Below are 24180 nucleotides of genomic sequence, written 5' to 3'. Positions count from 1 at the left end.
GACATAGAGGGGGAAGGGGAATTAAGAAGGAAAGAGAGACAGAAAGACACCTGCAGCACCGCTTTACTGTTCATGAAACTTTCCCTTTGCTTATGAGGACCAGGGCCAGGTCCTTGTGCGTGGTAGTTCAAGCACTTAACCATTTGTGCCACCGACTTGATCCCATCCTGTCATTTTTTTCTACAAACTGTTGATCAATGTTCTTCTAAATTTTTTCCTTTTTTATAGAAACTAAACCATTATCACAGTCTTGTTAATCTGTTTAGATTCTAATTTTGCAAATTTTCACTTAAAATTATTACAATTCTTTAAAGAAAATTCACCTTTAGACCCAGTGAGGTAGTTAAAGTACTTAAGTACACCAAGAGATAGTCACATCTTTAACTCCAGAAGACTGTATGTTTCCTCAGGAGAAAACTTGTGAGACTATAAGAGTTAGTCAAAGTTCAGCTGAGTTGGTTATATCCAGAACTTTTCACCAGCCTCTAGTCAATTCCATAAATAGATTCTAAGTAACTCAATGACTAACTAAAGGAAATAATTTACATAGACTTTTCCCTTGAAAAGTTTATTCTTCAAATGTAAATAGAAGGATAATCTATACTCTGCTTTGAAAATTGCTGAATCTCTTCCAGTGATGAAGGAGGTAGGTGGAATGCTGAACATGAAATATATCACAGAATATACACAGCATATTTACTGACAACAAGGTTTTTCTACTAGTAAAAATTCATCCTAAAAATTTAAAAACAAAATCAATAAATATTTTTAAAAATAGGAGGGGAGAGGTGGCTGTGCACCTGGTAGAGTGCACATGTTACAATGCAGGGGGGGGGGGTTCAAGCTCTCCATTCCCACCCGCAGAGAAAAAACTTGGTGAGAGGTGAAATAGTGTTGCAGGGGTCTCTCTGTCTCGCTTCTCCATCACCCCATTCTGTTTCTATTTCTGGCTGACTCTACCAATAAATAAATAAAATTAAAATATTAATTAAAAAATAATTCACTCTGCAAAATTCATTGTCTGTATCTTCTAAAAAACTAGAACAACCCCATGAGGTTGGTTTAAATATGTATAAGGACTAATATATAACATTAGCGAATGTAGCTCTTGTTACGTTGTACTGTCAATTATTGTCAAGTTCTTCTTGAATCTTCCAGACCAGCCTGTTCTTTCCTCTATTTAAGGTTATTTTTCCTCATTTTCCCAATTCTCCACTCAGTTAATCATCTCTTCTCCTTCTTCCAGTCACTTCAATAACACCTAGTTTAAGGTATTTCTTTCATATGAAGGTGAATATCATATTCTCAGAGTTGTAGAGTTTTTTTTTTTTGAGTGTGTGTGGTATTTTTGACCAAATGATTTCATGAGTTCATGATTCAAATCACTTTCCTGGGATAAATAATGATATTGTCACATATACATAGTTTCTTATCTTCTCCAGGATAGGTATCTATGCAACACACCCACAGACAATTGACATCTTTCTCCATCATAGCACATTGGACCCTCCAACCCGCTTTTCATCCTCACTATGTCTTCAGTACTCACGGCTTATTTTTTCCAGTAGAAAGAGAGAGGTAGACAGAGAGAGAGGGAAAAACACCACAGCACCAACGTATTCTACAGTTTGGTGGAGACTGGTATCAAATTTGGGTACTATGCAAGGCAATGCAGGCATACTATCCAGGTGAAATATTCTGTCAGGTCCCACACCAGTCTTCTTTCAGTTCTCCTTCACTAGATACTGTGGTAGAACTTTTTTTTTTAATAAAAAATAAGATCCATTTGGCCAACTAACATCCTTGATATACTTCCCAGGAAGATAGAGCTATCAAATTCATCCTCTTTTATTGAAAAAGAAACAATCTTAAACCAAATCAAGAAATATTTTAATCTCTCTACCTCTGTCTCACTCTTTCTGAAAACGATGACCCAGAACAGTGGCCAAAACAAGTAAATAACAAATAAATATGTAAAATGAACTCTGGGTTGCATATTTTGATTCTAAGGAAATGTTCCAATCAATGAATTATGTCAGAAATTATTTCTCAGTAGGAATTCCATTCTCTTTATTCTCAGTGATTAATATAATTATATTTACTATTGTACTATATAGAAAAGAATTAAGGGGCCAAGTGGGGCTGGGTGGTGGCACACCTGGTTGAGTGCACATGTTGCAATGCATAAGGACTCAAGTTCAAACCCCCAGTCCCCACCTACAGGGCAAAGCTTTGACAGTGGTGAAGCAGTGTTACAGATGTCCCTCTGTCTCTCTGTGTGTCTATCTCCCCCTTCTTTCTCAATTTCTGGCTGTGTCTATCCAATAAATAAAGATAATATTTTTTAAAAGAAAGGAATAAAAAAGAGTGTTCATGGCCTTTATATTATTAGTCTTCTCCTCATTTAGGGAAATTATAATTGCTAAATTTAAAAATAATTTTGTAAGCAATAAGGTGGAGTACTAGTGAATAGGACTAGAGAATGGGATCTGGATAATAGATAAATGTAATTTCCAAAGGCTATGAATAGTTGTGGTTAGAACTGTGAAAGCAAATACTACCATTGCCCCCCAAGAAGTTGGTCAAGAAAGTCCCTTTCCCTTTTCATGTCTGCCTGGGATCCAGCATTTTTTACATCTCTCCCTTTTGTATCTTACTTGCTCACTAACTTCTATACCCTACCCTACAAGATATCTCATTTCCATGTTTCTTTTTCAAGCCAGAGCTCCATTTTCTATTTCTTTTCCAAAAATATTGAAAGAGTAGTTGTCTCCACCCTCACCCGCCTGCCACTCAGAACACAAGTGAAACGGCTTTCTTAATTTATGTCCAAGACTCACTTTTTTATTGTGGATGGAAGTAGCATTTTTTATATAACTTAGTTTATTTGATACTATAATTAATTTTTATGTCTAATGATCTCATTTATTTTACTTTTGTTAACTTTCTTTTTAAAATTTTTATTTATAAAAAGGAAACACTGACAAAAACCATAGAAGAGGGTTACAACCCCACACAATTCCCACCACCAGAACTCCGTATCCCATCCCCTACCCCTGTTACTACTTCTTTTTTTTTTATACCATAATTAAAAAAAAACACCTTTATGAATAATTAAAATTGGTATGAGTTTGGGTATTTTTTACCTTTATTTTTTAAATAGGAGTACAGTTTCTTTTTTAAAAATAATTGGTGATTTATAAGACTATAGGCTAATAAGAGTATAGATAACATCATTCCCACTACCATAGACCTGTGTCACTATGCCCACCCCCCTACAAAGGAGGATAAAATCTACCATTCCCACTACCCACCACCAGAACTTTTTACTTTCATGTAATACATCAAACCCGATCCAGCTTCTGTTTTCTGTTTCCCTTTCTGTTCTTCTTTCTCAAAACTGTTTTGAGTGGGGTCATCCCACACTCATCTTTCTCTTTCTGGCTTATCTCATTTAACATAATTTCTTCAAGCTTCATCCAATATATTCTTTAAGAGAACAGAACAAAACTACAAACATTTATCTGGAACCAGAAAAAAAAAAACAAGAATTGCCAAAGCATTTTTTCTTATTTTACCAGTGAGCAATCAAATTCAGAGATACTAAGAAAACTCAATGTACACAGCTAAGTACCCTGAATGTACATTGTACATTGACTGTACAGTAAACTGTGGTTTGTTTGGCTAGGGTCCTAATCCTTCAATTCTATTACTTACACACACACACACACACACACACACATCACATGCACTTCCAATAGTCATTTTTTAGGCTTTTAATTAGGGGGTTTCCAAATAATTGTAACATAGTTGTAGACAACTACACTGTCCTTAACCCATTCTAAATTTATTCTTCTCTCTAAAAGTTACGTTACTATATTAATGTTTATACTTATTATCAGATTTAAGATGGTGACAATGTTCACAATTATTTGTAGTACAAATATTGGCATTATTATATTATCTCTCACATTCTGACATACCATTTATTACTACAGTAATAATGGCTACTATGTGTTATGACTTACTATTAGTTATAAATGCATCACAGAGAGCCAGATTGTGATGCACTTGGTTGAGTGCACACTTCAACATAGGCAAGGACCCAGTTTGAGCCCCAGCTCCCTACGTTGAGGGTGGATACTTTACTTTCTGTGAAGCAGTTATGAAGGTGTCTCTCTGCCTCCTTTTTGACTTTCTGTAAGTTATTACAACTTCTAGATTTTTTTAAAGAATCCTCAAATTTAGCCTTTATCCAAGGCTAAATCTCTAGACCTGTTCTAGATATCATTGTTCTAACTAATCTACTGACAACTTGAAACTTATTTTTGAAATTGTTTCCCTCCTTCATGACTCATAGAGTATTAGAGTAGTTAGAATTTGAATTTTTTTACCCAGTGAAGTAGTTCTAATGATAAGAAAACAAAAGTGTACAGAAAACTGACATTCAGTCATCTTCCTATACTTGTTAAAGGACACAAATATAAAATTTAGATGATTATTGGAAACCAGCTTTTCTCTATGAATCAGAAAGTGATAATTATCTAGTTCTTTAAATAATATTTAATATCTTAGTAGTCTTTAAGAAGTGGACATAACAGGTGTACAAATAAGCAAAAGTGTTGAAATATTAAGGAAAGCCAAAGTGGAGGTGACAGCTCACCCAGTAGCATGCCATGCCTGTGATCAGGTTTGAGTACCAGCATCACACAGAAGGTGATAAGGCCTTGGAGGAAGTTTCAGTACTGTGATATTGCTTCCTCTTTCTGGCCCTCTCTCTGAATGAAAAGGTGGTCCTGAACAGTGAAATAGTGCAAGCAGTGAAATCATGCATATATGAGTCCCCTAATCCACAAAATAATCACCATCATAATAATCATATCATCATCATAACAACAACAACAATAATAAGGTGCAAGGGTGACAGACTACAGAGCAAATTCATATACCACAATTTCCTGGCATAGCAAAATTTTAAGTGCATATTTATTTTAGTTTGGTAGAAAAAGGGCTTCCAATGACTGTACACTTTACTAAGAATATTTTTTTCAAAAATGCCCTTCTGTTGTAAATCTGTTGTAAAGATCATACAATTGTGTAAGCATTTCAGAGCTAAGACAGGTACTACAGAGTATAAACTGTTATAAAATTCAGAAGAGATAGGATAGTGTTTTTCTTGCTAGAGGGAGGTATAGGCAAGCTCACAGATAACATGAACAAAGACATCTTATTAGCAGTTTGACTACAATTAGCAGTAACATTGGGAAGACTGATAAATGGACTATAATACACAGTCAATGAGGAAGTGTGGGACAAAATGATGAGTTTAGATTGTATTTTGAAACTTCTGTATAATAAACTATAGGACAGTATTATATCATTGTATGAGTGACTAGAAAGATACAAAACAAGACTTCAATCTTGAATATAATAATTCTGATTTTCTTCTCATTCTCTTCTCCAAGGTAACTACAGAGATTATTTCCTGGAATGAAACACAAAGTGAATCGAATTACTCCATGGTGACTGAGTTCATTTTCCTTGGACTCTCCAATTCCCGTGAACTTCAGATTTTCCTATTTGTATTCTTTTTTGTGTTCTATGTAGGAATTGTATTTGGAAATCTTCTTATTGTCCTAACAGTGTCTTTTGACTCACACCTCCACTCCCCCATGTACTTCTTGCTAGCAAACCTTTCCCTCATTGACCTGTCCCTGTCTTCTGTCACAGCCCCCAAGATGATCGCTGACTTTTTCAGAAAACGAAAAGTCATTTCTTTCAAGGGCTGCCTTACTCAGATATTTCTTCTTCATTTCTTTGGTGGGAGCGAGTTAGTAATTCTTATAGCCATGGCCTTTGATAGATATGTAGCAATATGTAAACCCCTTCACTACACTACAATTATGTGTGGTAATGTATGTATTGGCATTGTGAGTGCTGCATGGGGAACTGGCTTCCTCCACTCAGTGAGTCAGCTGGCCTTTGCAGTGAACCTACCTTTCTGTGGTCCCAATGAAGTCGACAGCTTTTACTGTGACCTTCCGAGGGTCATCAAACTGGCCTGTACAGACACCTACAGGTTGGATATCATGGTCATCGCTAACAGTGGTGTACTCACTGTGTGTTCTTTTGTTTTGCTCATTATCTCATACACCATCATCCTAGCGATTATCCTGCGTCGCCCATCAGACAGATCATCCAAGGCTTTGTCTACACTGACTGCTCACATCACAGTAGTTCTTTTATTCTTTGGACCCTGTATCTTCATTTATGCTTGGCCATTCCCTATCAGATCATTAGATAAATTCCTTGCTGTGTTTTATTCCGTTGTTACTCCTCTATTGAACCCAGTTATATACACACTCAGGAACAAAGACATGAAAACTGCTATGAGACGACTGAAAAAATGAAATGCAGACTCTAGGATAAAGTCTTGAATCTCCTCTAAGATTGAGATTAATTCTGAATTATTAAATAGTATATTGTAAATCACTTAGTAAAGATCAAGGAAAGTCTGGCTTTCATTTCCATAGCCTTAGTAATTGCCAAAGAACGTTGACATACACTGTCTCCAGTTATTCTCTGATAATCATAAATTATTATTACTATTAATTTTGTTATATTTTCTTATACTAGGACATAGAGATATTGAGACAGGAGGGGAGGGGAATAGAGACACACACAGACAGAGATACACCTGCAGACTTGCTTTACCCCTTAAGGTGGAGGAAAGGGGGCTTGAACCAGAGTCCTTGTGCATGATAATGTGTGCACTCAATTAGGTGCCACAATTGGGCTCCTCATAAATTATTTTTGAACACAAATGCAAAGTTAATATCATATATTAATACTTAAACATAATAATTATATAATATTATATAATACTTAAATAAAATATTATTACAAGTAATAATTAGTCAATATATATAAATCAGATAAATTGCACATGGGTAGAATATGTTCAGTGCTCAGTAAATAGTAGGTACTATTATCTCTATGATATAAACATAAATATCAACAAGTCAAAAGTTCTCAACTTTTATTTTATCAATATATATTTGGAAAATGTTGTTGGGTGCCGCGGAGGAGAGAGAGAGGAGGGGTCTGGAGCGAAGAGGAAACACAAATCTTTATTTGCACTGGTATCTCAGAGTTGGGTGCTAGAGAAGCAGGTTGGGCCACGTGGAGGTAGCAAAAATGGCCGCCTCACGCAGTAACCTTTCCTGCGTCTGAACACCGGAGTGGAGCGCTGGCAAGAGAGTGAGGTGCGGAAGAAGAAAGGCTTTTATAGGAGCAGCTTTCGCGATAATGGGAAGAGGGAGGAGTAACCATAGCACTCCAGGATAGGATGATAACTCTCGTGAGAATGGGAGGGGCGAGGAGTAACCAAAGCACTCCAAATATGGCAGGGATATCGACAATGCCCTGAGGGCACAACATGGCTGAACAGGCACTCTGAGAATGTCCCAACTCTCGTGGGAACTAGCAATAGCCTGAGGGGACAACATGGCAGATGTGACTGCATCGGCACAATTTCCCAGCAGGAAAACATGGCACATTAGCTTATTTGAGGGTGGTATTATTGCTGTGAAAGTACAGATAACATATGCAAATGTGCACCTACATAGATAATACTCTACCATCCTAGGAAGATATGCCAAAAATATGAAGATAAAATTAGGTAGAATAATGGTTAATTTTTTTGAAAAATGGATTGGAAAACCAGTCCCTGTCTCTAATGGGAATCACTGAATTAGGCCAATACTGAAAATAGTTTAAGTTAAAAAAGAAGTGTGATTTTTCTAAGAGGTAAGCTGATACAATATCATCCTTTCTAATTACAGAATAGATTACATTGAAGATGTACTCCATAATATCTTGAATTAATAGACAAAGAGAACCAAATAAAAGAACTAAGGTTATGTTTACCCAAAAATGAGAACAGAAAATCCATAAATAGTTTACAGATACATGAGACAATTAGTATATTGATTGACACTTGAAAATTTGTGAAAAAAGGAAAACTGTTGGTAAATATGTACAGAAAAAAAGCACTCAGGAGCCAGGTGGTAATGTACTTGGTTAAATTCATGTATTACCATGCTCAAGGACCTGGGTTCAAGGCCCCCATCCCCATTTGCAGTGGAAAGGCTTTAGGAACAGTGAAGCAGTGCAGCAGGTGTCCCTCTCTATGTTCCATCTCAATTTTCTCTATTCTGTCAAATTAAATAAATAAATATGTTTTTAAATAGAGGCACCCAAATGCACTGCTGATGAAAATATGAATTTTCTTGATTACTTGACAATATCTACAAAATTACTATGTTTCTCTTTTTTTTGGCTTTTTAACAATATTTTTATTTTAATTTTTTATTGATTTAATAATGATTGACAAAACCATAGGATAAGAGGGGTACAATTCCCACAACCAGGGAAGAGAATAGCTCCTAAATATGGGAATGGGGTATAAATATTGTTGGCTGTAAACCCCATCGATTTGATGTGATCTGGGACCCATATTCAGCTTAGGAGCCTATGTGACCTCTGCATGACTCTGTAGATCTGAGCTCACATTCTGTGGTAGTGAGTAGGAACATTCCAAGCTGCCCCAATTTCAGGACCCATCTTCCTAGGGTGAAACATAAAGTATGCTGTCCAGCCTCCCTTCGGAGGATGACACATTCTCTGCTGTTGTTGATCCACATTGAGGGCAAGGTCCTATGGGGGCACACAACGGGGTCTATTTTGTTGTTCCAGATAGAGATGACCAGGAACAATGGAGAGAGGGATTTATTAGAGGTTTAGGCCCATCATGTCTATTTGGGAATCTCAGGACTCCCTAACTAAGGCCCCAGCTGAAGGAGTGGCCTGATAGTGATTAAAAAGTCATTGCTAAAGTATGTCAGTCTCTTCCCCTTATTCTGGCCCACTTTTTGCAGCCATGGCATCATCTCCCCAGAAAATAACTTGGATCCACCTGCATATCAGATGTCAGGCTCAGAAAAAAAAAAAAAAGAAAAAGAAAACTAGTATAGTCATGGGCCCTTTGGGATATAACTAAAATAAGCCTACTATTTACAAAACGGAGACCCTCCAACTCTCTATCTAAACTATTCCAGCCTTTAGATTCATGACTAGTTAACAATTTGTTTGGCTTTATATGTTAACTTTTTGTTCAGTGACCAGGTTCCAGATGCTAACATGATGCCAACCAGACTTCTCTGGGCAGATGACCCCACCAATGTTTCCTGGAGCCCCGTTTCCCCAGAGTCCCACCCCACTAGGGAAAGAGAGAGACAGGCTGGGAGTATGGATTGACCTGCCAATGCCCATGTTCAGTGGGGAAGCAATTACAGAAGCCAGACCTCCCACCTTCTGCATCCCGTAATGACCCTGGGTCCATACTCCCAGAGGGATAAAAAAAAATAAGAAAGCTATCAGGGGAGGGGATCAGATACAGAGTTCTAGTGGTGGGAATTGTGTAGAGTTGTACCCCTCTTATCCTATGGTTTTTGTCAATATTTCCTTTTTATAAATAAGAATTAAAAAAATGAACACACACACACACACACACACAAAACAATTCTCACCACCAGATTTCTGCATCCCATCCCCTCCATTGGAAGCTTTCCTACTCTTTATCCCTCTGGGAGTATGCACCCAGGATCATTATGGGGTACAGAAATTGGAAGTTCTGACTTCTGTAATTGCTTCTTCACTGGACATGAGAGTTGGCAGGTCGATCCACACTCCCAGCCTTGTTTCTCTCTTTCCCAAGTAGGGTCAGGTTCTGGACAGGTGGGGTTCCAGGACACATTCTTGAGACTGTCTTCCCAGGGAATTCAGGTTAATTATGGTAACTTCTATAATTTGGTGGCTGAAAAGCATTAAGATTTAAAGAAGAGCAAAAATTTTAACAACCAGGAACCTAAGGGTAAGACTATAGCAGAGATTTGGGGTCTCCTTTTGGAAAAAGCTAGGAAGTCTATATTAGGTATATTCCAAGGGTGCTCATGACTTTACTAATTTTTCCCTGAGCCCAAAAGCTAACATGCAGGTGGGCTAAAGGTATTATCTGGACAGATGGTCTCAGACTGTATACAGAACCAAAAAGTTGGATCAGGGAAGAAAGTAGATCCCAAATATGGGAAAAGTATGTAAATATCATTAACTGTAAACCCCATCGATCTGATCTTAGGCCCATATTCATCACAGGAGTCTGTAACCTCTGCATCCCTATAGGTCTGAGTTCATATTCCGTGGTCACAGCTAGCAACATTCTAGGCTGCACTCATTTCAGAACCTGTGTCTTTCTCCAATGGCAAAGTGTTTTGATCCAGCCTCCCTCAGAGAGTGGAGCAGTCCCTATCATTATTGTTCCACATTGAAGGCAAGGTCCTGTAGAGGCCCACAAGAGGGTCCACAATGCAGTTTCTGAGGGAGATGACCAGAAATGGTGGAGAGAGTGATTTGTTAGGCCCATCATAACTATGTGGGAATCCCAGGATTCCCTCACTAGGGCCCCAGATGCTGAGGTGGCCTGGTAATGACCAAAAGAGCCATCATTAAAGTATGACTGTCACTTGCTCTTATCCAGTGTTTGTAATCCTTACTTTATCTGACCAGGTTAGCTGTAGAATGATTAAAGGAAGTGAAATAGGAAGTAGGTGAGGAGAGTATTTAGGCCTAAGTAGAAACTATTTGACTAAGTAATTTATGATATCTTTTTTAAAAAAGGTCTTTCTCCTTGTTTGCTGCACTCACTGCAAACTATTGTGCACTTTTATTTTAAGGTATATATTTTCCCCTAACTTATGGATACATGTGCACATGTGCTCTATCTCATGGGCTCTGGCCTATATCTAGGCTCTGTGGCTTTGTTAGGAAGTGTGCCACCCAAATTGGAATTAAGGAGTCCTCTGAGCTAAGAAAGGCCCCACCACAGTAATGGAGCTAAAGGGTTGACATCCTATGGCTGGCTACCAATGGAAAGGAGAAGTGGAAGAGTTAAATCTGGATCAAAGTATTAATTTTATGGTCAAGGGTAGATCTGAACTCTCAGTGGTAAACTTTGTGTAGTATATATACCTGAAACTTGTATATTAATTTTAAGCAGGTAATAAAATAATAATAAAATATAATACTCTTAGAACTTGAAAGATAGGTTAACTGGAAGTACAGCTGTTTTGTTATTTATCCTAGGATCCAGCTACATTCCCGGTAGCACTTGGGGGAAGTTTCAGTGATTTAAAGTTTTCTGTTTCTGTCTCTGTCTCTGTCTCTACCTTTCTATTTTCTATGTGAAAAATGTCAGCCCAGAATGGTGAAACCCCTGTAATGACAAAAAAGATAATAATTTAAAGTGTTTGTGGAAGATGGTGGTAAAAAAGGATGCCAATGGGCCCTAGATCACATCAAATTGATGGGATTTATAGTCAACAATATTTATACACCTTTTCCATATTTGGAAGCTACTCTCTTCCCTGATCCAGCTTTCTGGTCCTTCCGCCAGCCATGACATCACCTCCCCAGACAATAATTAGGATCCACCTGCACATCAGATTTCAGGCTCAGGCAAAAAAAAAAAAAAGAAAAGAAAACACCACAGGCCCTTTGGAATATAACTAAGATATGTCTACTAGCTATCTACAAAATGGAACACCCTCCCAACTCTTCCTCTGCACTATTCCAGCCTTTAGACCCATGATTGGTCAACAATTTTTGTTTGGCTTTGTATGTTAACTCTTTTTTCAGCCACCAGGTTCCAGATGCTAGCAGGATGCGACCAGACTTCTCTGGACAGACAACCCCACCAATGTGTCCAGGAGCTCTGCTTCCCCAGAGCCCTTCCCCACTAGGGAAAGAGAGAGACAGGTTGGGAATATGGATTGACCTGTCAATGTCCATGTTCAGCGGGGAAGCAATTACACAAGCCAGACCTTCCACCTTCTGCATCCCACAATGACCTTGGGTCCATACTCCCAGAGGGATAAATAATAGGAAAGCTATCAAGGGAGGGGATGGGATACAGAGTTCTGGTGGTGGGAATTGTGTGATGTTGTAACCCTCTTATCGTACGATTTTGTCAATGTTTCCTTTTTATAAATAAAATTTTTTTAAAAAAAAGTAAAAAAAGGGATGCCAATTGTTAAAACACATCTAAAAGATAGGTTGGGAACTGGGTGATGGTTCACCAGTACAGCACACACATTACCATGAGCAAGAAGCTGTGTTCAAGTCCCCTGTTCCTTGTAGTTTTTTTTCTTTTTAAAAATTTTTTATTTATAAAAAGTAAACATTTAATTATCTTTTTTCTTTCTTGATTCTGCTTTGTTGATCTAAGTGTGAGAGTAGGGTGTTAATCTCCCACTATTATTGTATTACTATTGATGTATTTTTGTAGTTCTTTCAGTAGGTGTTTGATGTATTTAGATGGGCCCTCATTGGGTGCATAGATGTTAATGATTGTTAAATCTTCTTGGTTGATTGAGCCTCTAATCATTATGTAATGGCCTTGCCTATCTTTTATTACTTTATTTAATTTAAAGTCACCTGTGTCAGAGATGAGAATGGCTGTTTCTCCCCTTTTTTGTGGTCCATTAGCCGGTATGATAGTTTTCTATCCTTTCACTTTAAGTCTGTGTTTGTCTTGTTGGGTCAGATGGGATTCTTGCAAGCAGGATATGGTTGGGTTGTGTTTTCTGATCCATCCTCCCACTCTGTGCCTTTTAGTGGGTGAGTTTAAGCCATTGACATTTATTGATATTATGGATTTAGTGTATTGTAGTGGCATCATTCAACAATTTTTTTATTTGCTCTGATGTATGGCAAGCATTATAGTGATGTTCTTGTTTATAAGAGGTCTTTCACAACCTCTTTCAGGGTAGGCTTGGTGATGGTTGCCTCCTTTAACTGTTGTCTGTCTGAGAAGGTTTTGATCCCTCCATCTAGTCTGAATGAAAGTCTAGCAGGATATATTATCCTTGGTTGAAACCCTTTTTCATTCAGGGCTCAATAGACATCTTGCCATTCTCTTCTGGCTTTTAGAGTTTGAGTAGAGAAGTCTGCTGATAGTTTTATGGGCTTTCCCCTATATGTGACTTTTTGTTTTTCTCTTGCAGTCTTTAGGATCTTTTCTTTATCCTTACTTCTTTTCATTGTAACTGATAAGTCTTGGTGTCTTCAGGTCTTGGTTGATTCTGTTTGGGACTTTCTGGGCCTCTTGACTCTTAATGTCCTTTCTGTTGTTCAGGTCTGGGAAGTTTTCTTTTATTATTTCCTCTAGAATGTTTACTTCCCCTTCCTCTCTTTCTTCTTCTGGCAGGCCAATTATATGAATGTTACTTCTTTTGAGATCATCTCATATGTCTCTGTTGTGGTTTTCAGTGTCTCTATATCTCTTTTTGAGCTCTTCTATACCTCTTTCTTAGTTTTCTCTAGCTCATCCTTTGTCTGACATATTCTGTTTTCTGCTTCTGTTAGTCTGCTTTCCCTCCCCTCAGCTTCTTTCTTCAATTCATTTATAATATTAGCTTGTTCTGATAATTGGCCTTTTAGCTCAGCTATTTCAGCTTTCAGTTCTCTAATTACCTCAAGGTAGCTAGTGTTTTCCTTGAGGGTCTCATTTGTTGTTTCCCTAATTCTGATAGCCCTTTCCTCCATAGTTGTCTTAATTTCTGTGACTATTAGGTTTATTATTGCTTGCATATTTTTTTATCTATGGTTACTTCTGACTTATTTGGAGTTTCTTCTGGGCTCCTGTCTTGATTCGTTGTGATAGCAGTTTTATTTGCTCTTGATTTAACCATTTTTTTAATTGATGTGTTTTTTATTTTTCTGTTCTGTCATTCTTTAGTTGTTTTGTTTTGAGTACAAGCCACGCTACACTAAAATAGAATAGAGTAAAAAAAAAAAAAAAAACCCTAGCAGTCAGTCTGAAGCTTGGACAGCTCTGCATTGGCTCAGGCAGCTTGAGCAAAGACAGCCAATTGTATAAAGTATCCAAAGGAAAAAAAGAAAACCTCCAGGTAGTCTTCCCCAGACAGGGGTGAGGCTCTGATTGGTCAGATATTTTGTCACTCAAATAGAGCTCCAGCCACTTAGAAAAAAAGAGAAGGAAATCAAAAAGGAAAAGGATTGGAATGACACCCCTAGTGAGCCAGAAATCTTGGTAAGGAAAGAAGCTCAGAAGGAAGCCTGCTAGGAGCAGCTGTCCAGCCCCTGGGGTCTGGTTCTGGGGTGGGGAAAAGGGGTAAGCTTCAGAAATAATCAAAAGATCTTTGCATATCTATCCCTATCTCTAAAAACAAAAAGACTAGAAAGCATAAGCAATGTTTTTTATATAAATTATAGAGATATTTGATGACTCTTCTCAGCAGTCATGCAAACAAAAGAAAAAAATTAGATTACATTTAGCTGAAAGATTCTGTATAAAGATATTCACATCAAAATAAAAATCCTACCCTAAGGAACCCAACACACCCATCCAAAAAGATCTGTGTACACATATGTTCTTGGCAGCACAATTTGTAATAGCCAAAACCTGGAAGCAACCCAGGTGTCCAACAACAGATGAGTGGCTGAGCAAGTTGTGGTCTATATACACAATGGAATACTACTCAGCTGTAAAAAAAATGGTGACTTCACTGTTTTCAGCCAATCTTGGATGGACCTTGAAAAATTCATGTTAAGTGAAATAAGTCAGAAACAGAAGGATGAATATGGGATGATCTCATTCTCAGGCAGAAATTGAAAAACAAGATCAGAAACGAAAACACAAGTAGAACCTGAAATGTAATTGGCATATCGCACCAAAGTAAAAGACTTTGGGGTGGGTGGGTGGGGAGAATACAAGTCCTTGAAGGATTCAGAGGACCTAGTGGGGGTTGTATTGTTAAATGGGAATCTGGGGAATGTTATGCATGTACAAACTATTGTATTTACTATTGAATATAAAACATTAATTCCCCAATAAAGAAATAAATTAAAAAATAAAACAAAATAAAATAAAAATCCTACTAAATGGGAGCAGACATGAATGTCACACACGAGGAAATGGGATATTCAAAATACATACACACACACATACACACACACACACACACACACACAAATCATGAAACTCAACAATATAAAAAGCACATGGTGAGGGGGGCTACAAAATGGACCTGGTGAAATAGTTCACATAGGATGACAGCTGCCTTACCAGTCTAACAACCAAGGTTAGAGATCTCAACACATGAAATTGGTTATTACAGCCCTAGGGCAAACTTCAGGACACTAATGTCACTCTTTCTCCTCATCTCACTCTCTGTCTGAAAAAGTTGGCCTGGAGAAGGTCAAGGTGGTGGTGTACTTGGTAAAGTACACACTTAACCATGTGCAAAGATCCAGGTTTGTTCCCTCACTCTCTACTGAAAGAGGTAAGCTTCACCAGTGGTGAAGAAAATGCTGCAGATGTATCTTTGTCTCTCTCCTTCTTTATCTACCTCACCCCTCTCAATTCTCTACGTCCTATAAAATAATAATAATAATAAAACCAGTTAAAAAATGGCCTGGTAAGGGTGGATTCTCAGCGGGAGTATGGGATGGGACACAAACTTCTGGTGGTGGGAATGGTGTTTATGCACACTCCTATAAACTTGTAGTCAAATAAATCACTAGTTAATTAATATGGGAGGGAAAATTGATTGAATATCTCAAAAATTTTAATGCACAGACCATAGGCTGAGTCTTTGAAATGTTGACTCTCTTAAAAGCTTAGACCAGGGAGAAGAGAAGCAACCAGTGGCATTACTCTATAAGACACAGCTATATACAAATAATGTCAAAGGGCATAAATTACGGTGATGTTGTGTATGATACAGAAAAGCCTAACAAAGGGATTTTCAAAGGTAATCCAATTGCCAAATCATTTGAGCAGCAATAACTATGTATTGCCTTCTTAAACCCTAAGACAGCAGAAACCTCCCACTTCCACTATAGAGCCTATATTTCCCCCCAGTCCTGGAACCTTTAGGGTGGGGCCCACTTTCCTGCATGCTTCTCTCAATTCATGCCAAATGATATTGCATCTGCTGGTCCTAACCTAATCAATGCAACCAGTACCACCTCAGCATGCTTCACTTCAAACTGTGTCCAGAGACTTCAGTCATGGAATGTCAACCTTTTAGCCTCATTACTCAGGTGAGACCTTTCCTTTCATAGGGTTCTCTAATTCCATTTCAGATGATTCACTTCCTAACAAAGTCCCAAAACCTAGATATAGACCAGGTTCCATGAGATAGAGCATATGTTCTCATGTATCTATAAATTAAGGCAAAATATATACCTGAAAGCAAAAGTACACAATAGTCTGAAGTAAGATAGTAGATGCAGCAAGCAAGCAAAAAGACCTAAAAAGACACCATAAAGTTCCCAATGAAAGACTTAGATAGCCTCCTCACCTACTTCCTATTATACTTCCCTCACTCACTCCAAATGCTAACCTTATCAGAGTAAGGACTGCAAAAGTTGAATAGGGCAAGAGACGGCATACTTTAACGATGTCTCTTTAGTCATTATCAGGCCACCCCATGAGCTGGGGCCCTATTCAGGGGGTTCTGAGGTTCCCAAATAGACATGATGGGCCTAGACCTCAAACAGATTCTTCTCTCCATTGTTACTGGTCATCTATATCAGACACAATATCCAACACAATAGACCCCTTTGTGGCCCCATAGGATCTTGCCCTCAACTTGGATCAACAATGGCAGAGAATGTTCCATCTTCCGAAGGGAGGGTGGACAACATACTCTATGCTCCACCCAAGGAAGATGGGTCAATACTGGGGCAGCTTGGAATGTTCCTACTCATGACCACAGAATGTAAGCTCAGATCTATAGGGATGCAGAGGTCACATAGGCTCCTAAGCTGAATATGGGCCCCAGATCAGATCAATAGGGTTTATAGTCAACAATATTTATAACCCATTCCCATATTTGGGAGCTACTCTCTTCCCTGATCCAGATTTCTGGTCCTTTTTCCAGCCATGACATCATCTCCCTAGACAATAACTTAGATCCACATGCATATCAAATGTCAGGCTTAGGAAAAAAAAAACTAGTATAGTCATGGACTCTTTGGAATATAACTAAAATAGGACTACTAACTATCTACAAAACAGAGACCCCCCAACTCTTCATATGAACTATTCCAGCTTTTAGTTTCATGATTAGTCAACAATTTGTTTTGCTTTATATGTTAACTCTTTTTTCAGCCACCAGGTTCCAGATGCTAACATGATGCCAAAAAGACTTCCCTGGGCAGACAACTCCACCAATATGTCCTGAAGACATGATAACTCATGGGTAGTTGAGTAAAGGGTTAAGAGCAAGGACCAGCACAAGAATCTGGGTTTGAGCCCTGGGCTCTCCACCAGCAGGGGAGCACTTCAGGAGTGGTGAAGTTGGGCTGCTGGTGTGTAGCTTTCTATTTTCCCCTCCTCTCTCAATTTCTCTCTGTCCTATCCAATAAAATGGGAAAAATTGGCTGCCAGGAGCAGTGGATACTTAATGCCTACACTGAACCACAGTGATAACCCTGAGGCAAAAAAAAAGTAGCCCCCCATGATTGAGGCCTGGAGGCTCCAGGTTCAATACTTAGCATCACCATAAGCTATAACTGAAAAAATGCTCTGGTTAAACAAAGACAAAAAATTTAAACTACTAGAAATGAAGCAGAGAAGAAAACCCGTATACATTGTTGGCGATAATGTAAATTGATACAATCATTATACAAAGCATTAGGGAGGTTCCTCAAAAATTAAAAATAGAATTACATATGATATAATTATTCCAGACATTTATTGCAACATTACTTACAATGGTCAAGAACTAGGAGCTATAGCCACAGGTCCTTTGGAATATAACAAAAATATGCCTACCTAGCTATCTATAAAACAGAGACCCCCCCCCCCCAACTCTTTATCTGCACTATTCCAGCCTTTAAGTTCATGATTAGTCAACAAATTTTATTTATTTATTTATTTATTTATTTATTTTTAAATTGCTTTTTCTCCCTTTTGTTGCCCTTGTTGTTTTATTGTTGTAGTAGTAGTAGTTGTTGTTGTTGTTATTGATGTCATCATTGTTGGATAGGACAGAGAGAAATGGAGAGAGGAGGGGAAGACAGAGAGAGGGAGAGAAAGATAGACACCTGCAGACCTGCTTCATCGCCTGTGAAGTGACTCCCCTGCAGGTGGGGATCCAGGGACTCAAACTGGGATACTTATGCTGGTCCTCGCACTTTGCACCAAGTGTGCTTAACCCACTGTGCTACCACCCACCCCTGATTAGTCAACAATTAGTTTGGCTTTATATGTTAACTTTTTTTTCATCCACCAGGTTCCAGATGCCAGCAGGATGTCAACCAGACTTCCCTGGACAGATGACCCCACCAATGTGTCCTGGAGCTCCGCTTCCCCAGAGACCCACTCTACTAGGGAAAGAGAGAGGCAGGCTGGATAGACCAGTCAATGGCCATGTTCAGCAGAGGAGCAATTACAGAAGCCAAACCTCCCACCTGCATCCCACAATCTGCTATAACAAGAATGGAACTAGACAGTATCATGTTTGGTGAAGGACAGAAAAAGATATACATCATATAATTTCACTTACATGTGGTATATAAAGAAAATTTAAAAAAAAACTATGAGCTAAATAAATCTTTAAGATTAGTGGCCAACAAAAGGGAAGATAGAAATGGGAATATGTAAATCAGGAGAAAGGAGAAAGTATATGGTGAAGGATAGAATCAGACTTCTAATGGTTAACTTAATGTAGTATATATACATATATATACATATATATACACACATATATATATGATGGTTTTCTTTTTAATTTTATTTATTATTGAATAGAGACAGAAAGAAAATGAGAAGGGGTGGGGAGATAGAGACAGACAGACAGACAGACAGGCACTCATCAAGTTTCCCTCTGCAGGTAGGGACCAGGGAATTGAACCTAGGTCTTTGAGCACTGTAGTGTGGGTACTCAACCAGGTGCGCCACTGCCTGGCCCCTAAGTATGATGATTTTCAATGATGCACATGCACACCTGAAACTTGATACTATAATGCAGCTATTAGTGAACAAGCATTACAGACTCTATCTTTCTCAGTATATATAGAGATCTATTTCTTACATTCTCTCACTCCTTTCTGTAGGAATCTGTACACAGCAATAGGTATTAACAATGTCTTTTTGCTTGTTTCCCAGCACAAACGAATGACAAACTAAGAACCTGCTATTCAAGAGGCATTGTTTAAAGGTGTTATTGCAAAGATTTAGACCACCAGACTTTGGTATTTAATAGTAGTATACCAAAATTTTACAAGGAATAAAATTACCAAGCTCAAGTGAGTTATTGCCATGTGACCAGGATCCTTTCAGCAGTTAAAAAGCTGTATGAATTACTCAACCAGATGATGATATGATCAAGACCTTTCTCTCCCACTCACCTACTACCCATCATAAACCCTGAGTCCAAGTCTGAGAGCAAATGCTTTTTGGAAATACCAATCTGTCCTTTTATCAGATTTGCTTGCACCTGATTAAAATATATTTTTCTTACATAAACCCTTGCCTTTTGACTACTTTGCTTTTGTAATAGTAGGTACCAAATCTTCCTTTTGGTAATGCAATGCTATTTCAATGGTTTAAACTACAATATTGTCTTGTAGCATTTTTATTTGCCCTTCCCCCTCCCCTCATACCTCTCTTAGATAAGCATCTATCTTGAAAACTCTGATTTGGGGCTGGATGGTGAGGTACCTGGTTGAGGGCACATGTTGCAAGGACTCATGTTCGAACCCACAGTCCTTGCCTGTGGGGGGGGAAGCTTTGAGAGTGGTGAAGTAGTGCTGCAGGTATCTCTCTTTCTCTCTCTGCCACCCCCCTTCCCTCATGGTTTCTGGCTGTCTCTATCCAATAAATAAAGACATATATGAAAAGAGGAAAATATTTAAAAAGAAGAAAATACTGACTTATTTTCCTGATTTGATAGTTCAACCCTGATCTCCAAAGCAGAACACATTATCAAAAAAAAAAAATTGTTGTTCTGTCTGGCTGTAACACAAAGGTTTGATACAAAGGTCTAATCTGTTAAAATTATTGTTATTACTATAAGATAGAGACAGAAAGAAATTGAGAGTGGAAGAGGAAGTAGAGAGGAAAAGAGACAGAGAGACACCTGCAGCCTTGCTTCACCAACTGGAAAGTTTTCCCAAGGGTCTACTTTTTGTCTCACCTTAGAGTTTACCCACCATACAGGAAGAAATGATATTCCTCAAAAGCATTACTCAGCAAATGTATAGTGCATAAATCATCTGGAACAAAAGATTACAATTGAAGCAAACAATACCTCTCTGATATCCTTAAGGAAAAACTGGGAGATTCCTTTTGAGAAATGAAAATATTCAAAACTACCTATTTATACCAAGAAACAGAGAATGTCATAGGCATGTCCAGACAGCACACATGCTCAGAAAATTCCCAAAGACAAGAAGATTTCAAGTCTGATTGATCTCCAGGCTTACACAAATATAGAATGAAAGTTAAGTAATAGTTTTTAAAATTTTTATTTATGAAATGGAAACACTACCAAAAACCATAGGATAAGAGAGGTACAACTCCACACGATTCCCACCACCAGATCTCTGTATAAGTCCTCTTTTCTATAGGGCTTTGGTGTTAAAGGCATAACCCAGATCATAAGCAAAGAGTAAAGGCTTTTTTTTTTTTTTTAAATTTCATGTTTATAACCTTTACGATACTCTTATTTGGTTTTCAGTGTTTAGGAAAACATCAATATTCAGTTTCAAATAATTTGCTGAATATATGCTAGAGGAACAAGTGCCTTCTTAGGTCAAATATAACAAAAAAAAATCGACAATAATTTAGAAAATTCACTGAAACTAAGCAAAGAAAGTCCCATATCAATTAACAAAAAGAAGTCTTGAAGAGAAGGAAAACATGACATCCACAACTTCATATTATTATAACTATGTGTATTAACATACACATATGTGTGTATATATTTATGTAAAACATGGAGTATTGGCAACAGCAGAGGGAAGTCATAATCATGCCCTCCTCCCATTCTGAGGATAGAATCCCATTAAAAAAAAAATCTTTGCATCCAACTGTCATTTGGAAGTAAAACAAAGGTCAGTGGAGTTGTTGAACTGCACTGACAGTCTGAATCAGCAAAATTCATTGTAAGAAATCAAGTGTCAAAATGTCCAAATGCTTTTAACAAATTATATGCTACAGAAAAGAGTTGGAGGAGGCAGGGGTGTGGATTGACCTGTCAGCACCCATGCTCAGTGGAGAAGCAGTACAGACACCAAAACTTCTGCCTTTTGCACCCCCCAAAAAACCTTGATCCGTACTCCCAGCAGGGGCTGAAGATAAGAGGGTTCTGAACTCCAACTCCATCAGCACCCAGAGAGAGAAGAAAAACAAGAGGTCACATATGGAAGCAGTTATGTTGTCATGAGTAACTGGAAGGGAAGAGAAAATTGAATCAGGAGAAAAAGGGCAGCAATTATGTATAAATGTGAACAAAGAGTTGTAGAGATGACGGTAAACCCAGGTCTACAGCCCTATGGGAACTGTGGTGTATTGTAGTGAAGAGACTGAAAATCCAGAACTCTGGTGGTGGGAATGTTATAGAATTAAACCCCTGTTGACATATAATTTTGTAAAATAATAATAAACTATAAAAATTAGAAAGGGGTTGGAGGGAAATCTCTGTATTAGAATGGATCTGTAACGTGTCAAATGAAAAAATATGGCCAAGACGAAGCAATCGTGTCTTAGGATGCACATTTGGACAATAAATCTGCTTTTTAAAAAAGCAGGTAAGTCCTTCCCTGGACAGACAACCCCACCAATGTGTCCTGGACCTCCAATTCCCCAGAACTCTGCCCCACTAGGGAAAGAGAGAGGTAGGCTGGGAATATGGATCTACCTGTCAACGCCCATGTTCAACGGGGAAGCAATTACAGAAGCCAGACCTTCCACCTTTTGCATCCCACAATGATCTTGGGTCCATACTCCCAGAGGGTCAAAGAATAGGAAAGCTATCAGGGGAAGGGATGGGATATGGAGGTCTGGTGGTGGGTACTGTGCGAAGCTGTACCCCTCTTATCCTATGGTTTTGTCAATGGTTCCTTTTTATAAATAATTTAAAAAAAAAAGCAGGTAAGTCTTTATCATATGACTGAATCAGGGTAAGTTTTGATGGAAAAATGGATGGTAGTTTTAATGAAACAGAGACTTCTAGGATGAGATATTATATAGTTCTATATTGTTAGTGGGTGATGGTTGCTTTATAAAAACTGAGTAAGTTTTTACGTAAGCATAAACTTTGTTTTGTGTTATTGTCTGTATGGTGCTTTATTTTCAATTTTAAAATAATAAACTTAAAAAGTCAAAGCATGATGAACAAATGGCAGCATAAAATCTCTGACTTATGGCCAACAGCATCTGGAAGCCTGCCCCCAACTAGCTTTGATAGAAACAAATCCTATGAGTGTCATATCTTCAGTAATGAAACACAAGAAGCAAAGAAATCTCAGGTCATAAGGCAACTGCAGCTTTAGGGAGTTGAGAAACTCAGAAAGTTTCTGTCTGTTGCATAATTTCCCCATGCACAAAATTACACAAAATAGTGTCATTGTAAACGTGGTTAATTAACAACACTAATTGCACTTGGGTCATAACCAAGTGGAACTTTTGAGACAGTATTGCCAACCAGCAATCAGTATAATTTGGGAATTGGTCTCTTAGCATCATGTTGATTTTCCCAGGATAATTAAAGAAAAATGTAGTTAATGGGTCACTTGGGGGGTGACATTTCTTTCTGTAAATTGCTATTTCATAGTCCTTCTGTCATTTGTTTGGGGCCATAAAGCCAAAACAGTCCTTGATAATAAGGAAAACATTGATCAAATAAAAATAACAAGGAGAGAAAAATCATATCAAAGGTCAAATACTTTCAAAACTAAATTTACACTAGGAACATAAATATAGCTTTATCACAGGCACTTAAATGCATTTAAAATGATCTATTGCTTTAACTATTTACTTACCAGCTTCTGTGACAAATGGAGCAAAAGTGAATAAATGAAAAATAAATCTCAAATCTAGGCAAAAAAAAGAATTTATAAACTACTTGTCTGTAGCATTTTAATGAATAACATTGCAATGTACAATCAGCCATAATTACTCCTATGCAAATCTTAGACTTGTTAGCCTGAACAGATCACCTGAAGGCTAATATACTATAGTAATATATTATATACATATATATGTGTGTGTGTGTGTGTGTGTGTGTGTGTGTGTGTATTACATATACTGGTATACTATAGTAATAATTTTAAAAGAAATTTCTGGTTTTAAATAAATCAGATAAATGCAGGGTAATAAAATGTGTTAAGAGAACACAAATAGTGGTCCAGGAAGTGGTGCATTGGGTAGGGCACTGGATTCTCAAGCGTGAGGTCCCGAGTTCAATCCCTGTAGCACATGTACCAGAATGATGTCTGGTTCTTTCTCTCTCTCCTATCATTTCTCATGAATAAGTAAATAAAATCTTTAAAAAACACAAATAAAGAACAAACATATTAGGTGAAAATAATAGTTATTATATTATCCTACTAATAGGTAGCCATTAATTAAAAAATAATGAAGAGATTAAAATTTCTGAATAATTGCATAAATTTATGGTTAAAAATGCAAAAATGGCATTTACCTTGTTTTGTTTCCATATTTGCCCTGCTCTATGAGTTAGAAATTTCACAATGTACTCAAAATACAGTTTCTAGAACTTGCTCATATAACAACTTTTTCACCTGTTGAATCCCTATGGCAGCATTAATAAACATGTGAAGATCAAAATTATAAAAAGCATCTCTTCTGATCATGATGATATAAGGCTAGAAATCAACCACAAAGAGAAAATGAAGAAAATTTCAACAATGTAGAAACTAATCAAATTCTTCTGAACAAAATTTAAGTGTTAAAATCAAAAAAGAAATTAAAAATGACCTGGAAAACTAAAAAATGGAGAGTTACCAGACCTTACTGAAAGCAGCTAAAACCATGTTAGGAGAGAAGTTCATAGTCATACACCC

The 24180-nt window shown here is 37.7% G+C and overlaps 1 protein-coding gene across 1 annotated transcript; it reads left to right on the top strand.

The window, feature by feature from the left end:
* The first annotated feature begins 1278 nt into the window (after positions 1 to 1278).
* Positions 1279 to 6410, top strand: LOC103112262 (olfactory receptor 4F4). The gene is made up of 2 exons (XM_007521662.2): positions 1279 to 1290; positions 5466 to 6410. Exons 1-2 carry the CDS (start codon positions 1285 to 1287, stop codon positions 6408 to 6410), a joined length of 951 nt encoding a protein of 316 aa, XP_007521724.2. The 5' UTR covers positions 1279 to 1284.
* The last annotated feature ends 17770 nt before the right edge of the window (positions 6411 to 24180 follow it).

This window comes from Erinaceus europaeus, chromosome 16 (genome assembly GCF_950295315.1).
Source record: "Erinaceus europaeus chromosome 16, mEriEur2.1, whole genome shotgun sequence".
NCBI classification, from domain to species: Eukaryota; Metazoa; Chordata; class Mammalia; order Eulipotyphla; family Erinaceidae; genus Erinaceus; species Erinaceus europaeus.
The sequence above is the reverse complement of the archived record's forward strand: the minus strand, read 5'-3'. Positions and strand labels throughout refer to the sequence as shown.